This window comes from Asterias rubens, chromosome 6 (assembly GCF_902459465.1).
Source record: "Asterias rubens chromosome 6, eAstRub1.3, whole genome shotgun sequence".
Classification (NCBI taxonomy): Eukaryota; Metazoa; Echinodermata; class Asteroidea; order Forcipulatida; family Asteriidae; genus Asterias; species Asterias rubens.
The window spans coordinates 16,429,279-16,442,286 of record NC_047067.1 but is presented as its reverse complement, the minus strand read 5'-3'; the positions used below and the strand labels follow the sequence as shown (position 1 = coordinate 16,442,286).

The 13,008-nt window shown below is 39.2% G+C and overlaps 1 protein-coding gene across 1 annotated transcript in view; it reads right to left on the bottom strand.

Moving 5' to 3' along the window:
• The window catches only part of LOC117291391 (vesicle-fusing ATPase-like), a 217,455-nt gene that overhangs the window by 189,343 nt on the left and 15,104 nt on the right, over positions 1 to 13,008 (bottom strand). The window contains exons 3-4 of the mRNA XM_033773044.1: positions 4,076 to 4,175; positions 1,961 to 2,000 (exon numbers count right to left, since the gene is read on the bottom strand). Of these exons, the coding sequence (XP_033628935.1) occupies positions 1,961 to 2,000; positions 4,076 to 4,175 (140 nt within the window). The remainder of the gene's footprint in view (positions 1 to 1,960; positions 2,001 to 4,075; positions 4,176 to 13,008) is intronic.

Below are 13,008 nucleotides of genomic sequence, written 5' to 3'. Positions count from 1 at the left end.
GCGGGAGGGAATTTGACTGGTCGCGACCAGAAGAGCGTTCGCCAATCATAAAAATACTGAGCCCTGGAGCCTCCTACTACAACAGCAGAGAGTACTTCTCTCGGAGAGTAGGGAGTCCACGAGCGTCTAAACTAGCTTTCTACCACGGCCGAGAGTACTGCTCCAGGAGGGAGTCCCAGGGAGGCGAGACACTAGTTAATTTATATATTCGTAATTAATTAAATTAAGGAAGACATGGATGACACAACAATAATATATACACTAAGAAAATAAAGTAACGGATGCACTCGATCCAGAATTCAGAATATATCTTAGCCAATATTTCTCAAGAATTTGGAAGATAAGTGTAACAGAAAAATGCTTAGGCTCTTCCAAAACGTCACTCAAAAATGATAGTCCAGGCATTATTTGATATGACCTCGGACAAATTGCAACAGAAAGTCTGCAAACTGTTTCATACTCTGAATTTTGTCCTCTATAACATATCAAAACTCTTAAGCAATCCAAGTGGGGAAAGTGTCATGGCGGCCATTTTGACAAATGGCCCCCAAAACCCGAGTTTTTCCCAATATCTCCGCTTCTAAATGACTAAGGGCTTAAATTTTAAGTGCTAAACATACATTTTCACTGACTAGGAATCAAGTTAAACGCATTTCGTAAAGTTAAACCTGGCCAAAAAATACATGGCGGCCATTTTCCAAAATGGCCACCATAAAACAGATATTTCCAATTATCTCCGCTTCTAAACGACTTAGGGCTTTAATTTTAAGTGCTAGACAAACATTTTCTGGGGCCAGGAATCCAATCATACATGTTTTTACAAGCTAAACTTGACCAAAAAGCATATTCTGAGGAAGTGTCAATCATTTTAACACACCTCGTCATATGCCTCGCCCTCTCATCAGGCCACCGCTGGTCTTCCCTCATCAGGACCTTTTTGATGGTAAGATCTACGGACAGACCAGTCCAAAGGCGGTCACTTCTTCTGAAAAGATGTAACCCTTCTTCAAATCGTCGGTATACATCTTGACGTTCATCCTTGCGCTTGCTCAACCGATGCACACAGAGGTAGGCTGATTTGGTATAGGGGTTGTGCCCAGAAGCTACCAGGTAGCGCAGCATTTCTGACACAGCTTCAATGTGCAATGCCCAGTTGCCAAAGCGCTCTTCTCTGACAAACTTCCGTAGTATATCCACCATCTCCACGTACTGTAAATAGTGCGTGGACAATCCTAAATGACTTGAATGATTTGGTTTTGGCCCTGATGAGCTCCTTGATCCTGGTTAACACATCAGCTTGGCAGAACTCCTCTGCAGATACGGGTCTCTTCCAGGCTTGGCCAGGACCGAGGCCCCCCCCCCACCCCCCCACCCCCCCCCCCCCACCCCCCCCCCAGGTTAATTTCGAAAAATGGCCTCCATGACACTTTCCCCTACTCAGATTGCTTAAGAGTTTTGATATGTTATAGAGGACAAAATTCTGGGTATGAATCAGTTTACAGACTTTCTGTTGCAATTTGTCCGAGGTTTACCCATTTTTTTGCATGAAATGCCTGGACTATGACTGAAAACTCTACTCATGAACTGGTTGTAATCTTAATAGGAATTAAGTGGACGTACAAGGACTCTAGCTAAAGCAAAAGGGTGGAAAAAACTCAAGTATACCACGCGAGTTACTGCGTGGCATGCTTGGTGGGCGCGAGAGGGCGCCCTCTGGTTGTAAATTTTTCTTGATGATTAGCCTGTCGGGGGAAGAAGAATGAAATAGACAACAAATGCAACACATAGTTTTTTTTTGTGTTTTTTCATAGTAATTGTGGGGGGAATAACCTAACATATTTTTTCTTATTTCCATGTATTTTAGGTGTTGGTCTTTCATTTTTCATAGAGAAGGTCTTTATTTTAAAGGTTTTTTCACAAAGCACTTGTAATTCAAGAAGAAACTCAATAATAGAATTACCTTCAATATCTTGGTTGATAGAAAGTACTGCCCATTTCCTCTGAGAAAAAAATGCAAAATAATTCAATCATTTTATTATTACAAAATAAGGAGTTGTCAGTTAAATTCGATTCAATTCAATTCAATTAAACATTTATTTCCTTCCCATCTCGTTAAAGTTGTATATTTTTCTACCTGAACCATTGAAAGTTTTAGAAACTTAAAAACCCATTGCAAAGTATTCTTTTAAAATGTAAAAAGAAAGCTCATTCGACAAACCAGTGGTTTGCCACACTTTTGTATGAGAAGAAATTTAGTGGTACATGTACTTTAAAGGCAGTGGACACTATTGGTAATTACTCAAAATAATTATTAGCATAAAACCTTTCTTGGTGACAAGTAATGGGGAGAGGTTGGTGGTATAAAACATTGTGAGAAACAGCTCCCTCTGAAGTGCCATAGTTTTGGAGAAAGAAGTAATTTTCAACGAATTTGATTTCGAGATCTCGAAATCAACCATCTAAAAGCAAACAACTTCGTGTGACAAGGGTGTTTTCTTCTTTCATTATTATCTCGCAACTTTGATGACCGATTGAGCTCAAATTTTCACAGGTTTGTTATTTCATGCATATGTTGAGATACACCAACTGTGAAGGCTAGTCTTTGACAATTACCAATAGTGTCCACTGCCTTTAATAAGGGAATCAATGTGTGGTGAAGAGGTTTTCAACTAGTGGTTTAAACGTGTCAAGGCCTGGTACTTGATCATTTTACCGAGACGAAGTCGAGGTAAATCATCAAGAAATAGGCCTCGGCGGGTTTAAACCACTAGTTGAAAACCGATTCAACACAATTTGATACCCATTCATAAATACTATTTCGGTCAAAAAAACAAACAATGCAAAAATTATGATTGTTCACCCCTCCAGCTATGAAATGGTAAGGCCACGTATCACGTGATGTGGCACAACTGTCCAAGCCGTTGCTCTCGATTAATAGGAGATATTAGTGCTGGGCGAATAGTGAAATTTTGATATTCGGATACCGCTGGCCAACTATCCGAAATTAACCGGATATTTGAATAGTTTGTTTTCGCCGCTAGAGGGCGCTGTTCGTTTGTGAATGAGATCGTATGGGCGGATTGATATTAGTTTTAGACAGTGTCACTCGGTTCATTCATAAAAATAACCGGATCTAATTTAAAGATGGCGATTTGCTTTTTCTTTTGATCGTGATTGACTCAACGTGAAGGAAAACTTTCGTAATCTTTAAACAAATTACGTCAGAAATGTCATTGTTTCAACTCTTCACGGAGGTGAGCATAGTTAAATACTTAATTTATGCTGTTTTATGCTGTCTTAATAGAAGTTTCATAAGGATTCAGACAAAACATTCCTATCAGTTGTCGCCCGACGTCCGCGGATATTCGGATATTAAAAGAATATCCGGTTTAATACCTGGTTGTGATTACAGAACTATCCAGTTTATAAATAGGTATTCGCGCCCTATGCGGATATCCGGTAAAAAAAAAAAAGGCATTCGCGGTTATGGATAGGAAAACCTATTCGCCATTAACCGGATATTCGAATAATTCACCCAGGCCTAGGAGATACGTCAATCAATTAATCTTGTGGACAATCGACATCGAGGGGAATAATAAAAATAAAAAAAATAAAAAAATGAAAACAAAATAACAAAGAGTTGTTCGGGCTTAATGCCCGAACACCTAAAAACCATCTACCCCCTGTCCTCCATGTACCCATTTTTACCCTGGGTAAAGAGAAGCAATTATAGTAATTCAACTCTGGTCCTATCCCCCACACTCGCTTTGGAAAATGCACCTTCTCAATCGCCACACCCACTCCTGTCCACATCCGTGCCTCCACTACACTGGACTCATTTAAAACCCCTCTCAAAACACACTTGTTTAAATCCATCTAAGCTGTTCAAATTCTGCTATTTCATCCCACGTTAAATTGTACTTTTTTTTTTTTAACATACACTTCTTGTTGCAGAGCTTAGAAACCTGGTATTAAGCGCTATATAAATGCATGTTATTATTACTAGAAGTAAAGCATCTTGCTCAAGGACCGGGACTCAACAAACAACAAATAACTGTCACAATGCATTTTTTACCTGTGGAAGACTGAATCCCACTGTTCCAGCTTGGATGCTCTGATGTGTGGAGACACTGAAAACATATCTAGAGCTTGGTGCAGTTTTCACCTCAATGTGGCTATAAAAAAAAAGTAATCACAAGGCATTTAAAATTTTAAATGAAGGGACCAACTGGAATCACATTTCAAGCAGGGTTTTAACATCAAATAATTTAGTTAGAACTATGTATTCTTTTTAAGGGGTTTAGACCCTACAGTCAATAATCCATTTGCTTCATTAGTAAAAATGTGTTTTTCCTCTTTGTATTTTGGGTGGTATAGCCATTCATCAATACCCTGTTCTGACATCAGTAAAAATGGCTATTTTAGAAAATTCATACATATTTGTATAAGCAGAAATACATGTAGCTTTTGTTTTTATCCAGATTTACACTCATCTTGTATTTGTGAAGAAGAAAAAAACGGGGAGAAAAAAAACCCAACAATTCTTAAAAACGTAAAAACTTCCAGAAACACGAGGGCCTTTGACCGATGGTGGCAGCAAACATATTGCCAAAAGAAGTGACGTAGCTGGACGTGTGGTTTTCTTTGGGTTTTTTCTTTTTTCAGGTTTATTCGCTGGCGCCTGCACGTGACCCGGAAACAGCAACGGTCAGCATGACAGACTAATACATAAATGGAATTACCAAAACAATGGCCGCTGCGATGGCCGACCGGAATTTTTCACCGTGGTCGTCGCCAACCCACTTTCGAAAAGGTACCAGAACAGATGTATTGGCGGGATGTATAATTCGCCGTCTACACCATTTAAAGAAATGGATACTCTCCGAATGGACACCCTCCCGGATCGGGCGGTGACCTCCGCAGCTCGTCTTGAGAGGCCCGCTGCTTTGAGGGATCTCTGACAGTGCCCACCGCGTCAGGTGCAGGGCCTCCACAGCCGGATGAAACACTATGGATCCGGGCTGGTACATAAGGTCCGGTCGCTGCGGGAGGACCATCGGCCTGTGCACCAGGAGCCTGACCAGCCAAGGGAACCAGGGCTGTGGAGGCCAGATTGGGGCAATCAAGAGAACCTTGCAGTGATCCTACTCGATCTCGGTCAGCACCGGCGGAATGAGGGAGATGGCATAGGCGTATGGCGTAGGCGTACGCCGGCACCCCGTCCCAGTGCATGGCCAGTGCGTCGATCTGCCAAGCCTCGGGGTTGGGACCCCTGGCACAGTAGATCGTCAGTTGATTGTTCGCCAGAGAGGCAAACAAGTCCACGTGAGGACGGGTCGATCAGCAGCAAGAGCAACTGGGCCACCCGGGGATGGAGGGACCACTCTGTTGGGATAATACAACCTGGGAAAAGGGTCAGCTATATGCACAAATGGAGTAAATCCCAAATCAGTGCACGCAGCTGAGCTGACCAGGTGCCCCCCTGGTGGTTGCAATACGCCACAACTGTTTAATTCTACTATAAAGACAGTTTGCTAAAAATCAATTTGAGGCAAAAATTTGTGCTTCAAATATTTTATTACCACCATGACTTTAATTTTATTTTTTCTCAACAGAAAGTTCCAGATGTACTATCTCCCCACGTTAGTCGAGGCTGGAAGGTTAAGGATGAAAACTTGCCAACTGGACAAACCTACTCCAAGCGCTTGACAGCATTCTATAATGTGTACATGTACATTGCTCATGCAAAAGAGTAGATGTGGTCGAGGCAAACTTTGTTCGGACAAAAGTCTACCGGGCATATACTTAAAATGCAATTGTGCACAAACTGTGAAAGTGTAAAAACTAAAGCTCTTATTAAAAACAATGATAAGTCTGATAAAGAATACTTATTTATGGCAAATAATAATTAAAATTGAGATAATTATGTATCTTCATGTAAACAGATGAGTAAAGCTATAGTAAAAACCTAAAACCACAAATAAATAATGTCGGTCTCTATTAACTACTTACTTTCAAAGTTTACAATACTGATTTTTTTTTTATAGTTACAAAATATTCTTTGAAGATTCAATGCAGGTGAAAAAAGGGAAATTTTTCTTCACTTGAAATAAATTGTTCACTGAACAAATTATTTCTAGATGTGGATTCTTCATACTTGATGAACAGAGTATCATGTTAGGGCAGAGATTGTCCATGCAGACAAAGGACATGGAGTATTTGTTATTTTTTTTGGATAGTTACAAAATATTCTTTGAAGATTCAATGCAAAAGCAGAAGTGAATAAAGGGAAACTTGTCTTCACTTGAAATAAATTGTTCACTGAACAAATTATTACTAGATGTGGATTCTTCATACTTGATGAACAGAGTATCTTGTTAGGGCAGATATTGTATGGGCAGACAAAGGACATGGAGTATTTGTTATTATCAAAACAGGATGGGAAAAGCCTGAAAAGAGGTGACCATGACGGAATAAAGCAAAAAATTCATATAGAAGAAAATGTTGTTTTGTGTTAACCTATTAGTAGGGATATTAATTAAGATAAAGTTGGCGGCCTAAGATGTTCTGTCATAGTAAACATAATAATCCATATTAAAACATGTGGGAGAGGTAGTAGTTTTCCATAGTATGACCGGAACAATAATTTCTGTAATATTTAGATGGTCTCTAAAATGTGTTGACAGTAAATCTAACTGTGTTTGGAACAACAAAATTATTGTTGAAAAATAGTACTTCTCTGTTTAAGGATAAAATAATTGTATTTTTGAGTAGACAGCGTTAGATCCACCCCTAATGGGCCATTTTATTGCAACTTTTGAGTAAGGGAAATCCTAAAATAGATCACCCTTTCATGATAAATAATTCCTTGCATCAATGCTCCATTGAAATGTACACAGTTTTCAAAAATTTTCATATTGCTTAATTAAAATGCAAATAACTTCCAAACTGGCTAGTTTGACAATTGTGGATTTATGTATTGGTAATCAGCATGTAATTGTCTATTAATTAAACCTGTTTCCACGCTCATGCAAGAGGTGCGCCATGAAACTTCATTTCTAAGCACATTTTCACTGCACACCCTGTGGTCTAGCAGGGTGCCAAAGAAATGCATGATGGATGACATTCATCGGTTGAGAACTTTTGCCGCACGCCACAATTTTCTGGTCGGAAATTTTACCACGTATTGCCTATCCTGAGGTGATCAAGCAAAACAATGTGGGTGGTCTGTTTCGGTCCTCACCTGGTGGTTTGATTAACCATCCCCAATCAGTGTGGTCGAGTCGTGAGTTACTGATCCACGACGGCATCCACCTTTCAAGTACAGCTTCCCATTTCTTGATTTTTAACTTTAATGATGCACTTCGCACTTTATTTCCATAAAAGATAATACCCAACTGAATTGAGGATATTTTTGCGGCGGTCATTGCGATGACCGTTTGGCCGTAATTCATTGTTTACACCTCAATAGTCCCCAGGTGTGTTCATTCAGCTGTTACAATTTGCTACTTTGGGGTCTTTGTTAAATGTATTATCATTATTATAACTATGGTATTCTGCCGTTGACGGGATGAACCGTATTCTAGACACTTTGGCTTAATTTGCCAACAACCGTGAAATATGAGATGTTTTTTTAACTGTGCTATATTTGCTTTAATTTCAAGTTCCTTTGTAGACCTTTTATTTTAACACTTCTGGTTTCGCAGTACAGCCTCGTCCGAGACCTGTATGCAGTAGTAGTTTTCGTGACCTCGGATTTAAACTACTGCCAGAGGTCAGTTTTGCTATTGGTTGATTCACTGTTGTTGATTTCGTGGATTTTTTTGCAATCTGCCATAAATCAGTTTGGCTTTAATTGCTTGATTTATTACTTATTGATTCGCAGGTTAAGCGACTATTAGGAATCACTTTAAACACATTTTAGATGATCTTGCAGATTGCAGACAACTGCCGGAGATCAGGTTAAGTTTTATAAAATACAAGCATTTTGTTATGTCTTAGCTCATTGTAGCATAAACAAATAAAAGGCTGCTCAGGCCACTCTGCTGATCAAACAAAGTGTTTCCTTGTCGAATGTGGTAATAATTGGTGTTGTTAAAGAACTAACATGCCCACTTTGTAATGTTTACAATAAAACTCATGAACATATCTTTATTTATTGTACCCACACTTTGGAGGCTTGGAACTTTGTGGAAAGACTGCTCAGAAGATTAATCTGGTAACAAACACTATCACTTGAATGACTCTAATATAATTTTAGGTTATGATTTGGAACCAGTTCAGGCTATTGTCGTAGCTTAACTGCTCAGGCTGATCTGGTAATATAAGATGCAAAAAGGTGTTCAACAGTTATTCCAGACTAGCACAATAATTGACATCATCATTCACTATAAGAGTCCCTGCCTGTAAGAATGTACCAAGTGGTGATTCATGGGTTCTCAGATCTTCTTCTAAAAAATTAGAGTGATACATTATCATACCAAACGAATAAATCCAAAATATTAGTTTGCTGACGCTTTCGGTTTGGGAGTTATCAGTAATCAAAGTTTCGGCCTAAAAGCCTTCGTGAAACGAATAGTACATTCCCTGTAAACACAAAAATGTGCGCCAAGGTCATCCCAACAAAGGTAAAACATTTTTTGAAACCTCCAGTTAGGCTTAAAACAAAAGTAAAAAAAAAAATTGGGGATCTCGTTGGCGCGTCATGTTACGCGCACCTGAACCTTTGACGAACAGTGCCCTCGTACCATTTTCAACACCTCATAACTCAACGCGCCTATAAGATCCCATGAATTAAACAAGTTCACATGAAAGAGCTTGCATCCCTAAAACAAGTTGAAGTGCAAAGTGCGTGGGATCTCGTTGGCGCAGAGAAATAATAGAGGTCAAAGTTCAAATTTTACCAATATACTGCGTTTTCGCACCTCCGTAAACTTGCGCGCCAACATCAACAATTTGTTTTAATGACAACCGGGTGTTGGAACAGTTTTCATCTAATGACAAATGAAAAAAGAATCTTGGGATCTCTGTAACTTGCATGTCAAAAGATTTTTTGAAAGTTTTCTAAAGTATTGCCATTCCACACATTTTGGCCTAAATTGGCACAACATTCGCTTTTCTCATCACTGTAAGTATCTGTGCCAACAAGATCCCATCAATGTTTTCTTGTATTTGGTTAAGTTGAGTGTTCCTTAACAGATTTCAATTGAAAAATAATTGGGATCATGTTGGCCCACCAGTATAACAAAGGTCAAAGGTCATATGAAACTACACTACTGCCGATTTTGTTGGGATGACCTTGGCGCACATTTTTGTGTTTACAGGGAATGTATTATTCGTTTCTCGAGGGTCTTCTGGCCGAAACTTTGATAACTGATAACTCCAAAACCGAAAGCGTCAGCAAACTAAAATTTTTGATTTTTTCGTTTGGGATGATAATGTATCACTCTAATTTTTTAGAAGAAGATCTGCGAACCCATGAATCACACCCACCCCCCCTAATTTGGTACATTCTTACAGGGAGGGACTCTTAAAAAGATCCTTGAATTACTGTCTTTGTATGGAAAAGACCAGATTGAGCCCAGACTCTGTCAAAACTATTTACACAAGAAATAATGCGTTGTGCTTTACACCATTAATGATGATGTCAAGTTTGATTATTAATTGCCTTTTACCTTGATGGGTTTGTACAGTTTATCGGAATTCCGATAAAAGTGCTAATAAATGCAGGGTGGGCGTTTCATTCTCAACATTGGCCAATCACAGGGGCGATTGAGAATGACATAGCAATCATTCCACGTCCATGTGTTATAGGCCTACGCTGTACGCTGAGCAGTGTGTGGTGGTGTACATGTTAGTAGCTATGTATGGTATCATAATTGTTGCGATGCCGGACGGTACGGCTACCCTACTGGGCTACCGGTGCCGGACAAGCATCGCTCGGTACGATGTTGGTTGACCATGTACAATGTAATGGTTGAACAACTGAGGAGGGGTTCATTATGTAACACCAGGACTAGCATCAGAAGTACAAGAGGTAGATTTGTCCCTGAAGTTGATGTACTAAGTGTAATGTTGAAGTAGTTGTTGTCGTATGGCAAGAGTAAGTTTGATGAAATTGATCGTGTATCGTATCCAGTTGTTGTTCAGCAGGCCGCACCATCTTATACTGTCTCATATGTTTCGACCCTCACAATCACATTATTATTTTTGATGCCAAACTTTAATTCCCATGTACCGAGAGAAACGTTACATAAATAATAATGTCTATATTAAAGACAAAATAAACAGCTGGGTTTCTTATCTCATAAAACCAAACATGGCTGGTGTGAAATGTGGAAAACAGATGAAGGGTTTGTGCTTCAAGGGAGTGGGGGTGTGGTGTACTGTCATGCCTTACAATACATCTCAGAATTATAACCAAGTACACCTGGATACTTTTTTAACCTTTCTCAAACACATTCCACACGTACTTGATGTATGGTCCAATTTTCTACCTTATATTTCTACATCATGCTTGATGCATTAACCGCGGAAGTCAAGCTTCTGTAGTTGTACTATGATGTTGCAAATTTCCACAGTGACTTACAGTAAACAACCTACTGGACCGAGTAGGGATTTCTCTTTCGCCTGGCGCCATTGCCATATTTTAAAACAGCCACAGCCACGTACATAAACAAGCCTAGGCTTGTTTACGTACGTCGACGAGCACGTGCGAGTGCTTGTAGAACGTTGTGATTGACATCGCAGCGAGAGTTAATAGGTCAATCAGCAACCAATGAGAACGGGTTTTTAGTAAACATTAGCATAATGAGCTCCGCCCTTAGTTTTGGCAGATACATCAGTATGTGTACATACTCTGTACACGTATTATATGCACGCTTTGTGTTATTTGTGTTATGTATGTGGGCATGCAGGTCGCGGCTCTGGCTGGAGCGCCTTGATCAAGGCTAGCATCCATATATTGAAATGTTAAACATTCTTTTTGTAACAAAGATGTGTTTGAATTCAGTAAACCTCACTCTATTTGGTACTACTACAATGCCGTTAGAGCAGCTGTATGGCCCCGTCTTCGATTGGGTGTTATTCTTTAATCCAAAGTCAACTTTGTCTTCACAGGTCAGTGATCCTCGAAGAGCCCTCAAAACTCCTCGCTTCCCTGTAATTTCTTGCGAGCGGTTACGTGCACAGGGTTTGGCTTTTCCAGGGGGTAGAATATCCCCTTAATAAAACTCAATAAACTCGCCCTCGCTCATCTCGCTCGAACGTTTTTGAGATACTTCCTCGAGATCATCACTGTAGGATCTAGTACCGTAATTTTCGGATTATAAACTGCACGGCGTATAAACCGCACTTCCCAAAAATATACAAAAAAAATATTAAGGTGTCGGCGTATATGCCGCGCGGCGTATAATACGCGACCAAAATATATTTATAAAAAAAAAGAAAAACTAACCTCAAAACACGGAAGTGAAGTACGCAAACCTGACGCGTTTACAGGTGATCTCACACTATCAGTCCTTTTTTTTCCATCAACAACCCTTTTCAAGAATTTGCGATTTGATGATCGGTTGTGTTGACCATGTTTTGTGAACTTCTTTGGCAACAAAATCTCTGTGAATCAAAGATCGGTCGACAACGCACACCGAGAAATAGTGGATCCACAACAGATATTGCAACGGCGGAAGGACGGACGTAGCGTGTGTGTAGTATGTATCCTGCAGCGTGCACATTATGCACATAAGTACGCATGCGAGTTCAAAAAGCTAGCAATCTGTTAATTGCGCTGCTCAATCTCGAGATTGCACAACAGATGTTGGGGGCACAAAATCAACGTATAAACCGCGGTTATAATTCGAAAATTACGGTAGTGGGCAATTCTCTGGAATGTGAAACTTTTTTGAAAAAAAATGAAGTTGCTGATAATAACTTTTTGTCGTTTGTTTTTAATAAAGCACTACCTGAAGTTTCTTGAACAAAATTTTGTTTTCTTTTTTTACAAGCGGCCATCCCTAATTTGCATAAATTGTTCACAAAGTTTATTTTTATTTTGAAAAATGTTTTTTATCCCTAAATTGACAAGGGGAATTATTGGCATTCACTTTAATCAAATAAAAATAAATCTGATTTGCGGAGTGCCTTTGACTTGAATTCGATTAATTTTGAATCAAATGTGAAAAAGAAATTCTAAGAATTAGTCAGTACTCGGTAATTAAAGACAGTGGACACTATTGGTAATTGTCAAAGACCAGTCTTCTCACCTGGTGTATCTCATTCTCAACATATACATAAAATAACAAACCTGTGAAAATTTGAGCTCAATCGGTCGTAGGAGTTGCGAGATAATAATGAAAGAAAAACCACCCTTGTCAAACGAAGTTGTGTGATTTCTGATGCTTGATTTTGAGACCTCAAGTTCTAAACTCAAAATCAAATTCATGAAAAATTACTTCTTTCTCGAACACTACGTCACTTCAGAGAGAGCTGTGTCTCACAATGTTGTATACTAACAACCTCTCTCCATTACTCCTAATCAAGAAAGGTTTTATAATGATAATTATTTTTAGTAAATTATAATACCAATAGTGTCCACTGCCTTTAACGAAGAAATTAGCGACTTTCTATGTCACACACATAACAGAAATATAAGTTTGTACTACAAATTCAGCACTGCTTTAATAATGTTCAAACTTTATGTCAAAAGCATAGTTTTGCCAGGCCTATCTGAATACAAAACAGAATGCACAATAAATTCACACACTATTAATTAATGGCCATAAATAATGTGTCACACACGTAACTAGTTACGTGTATGACCTCTTTGTTACGTGTGTGACAGCATGCTCACATGCATGTCCCTGTATACACAAGGTATGCGCTGTGATGCACACCCAGGTGAATAAGCCTTACAGTGTCACTTTTGGCCACATTTTTTACGTACACTTGTGAGAGGGGTACAACAAAGACCTAGCCAACATGTTTTGACAAAACAGTAAATAACCTGAGTAC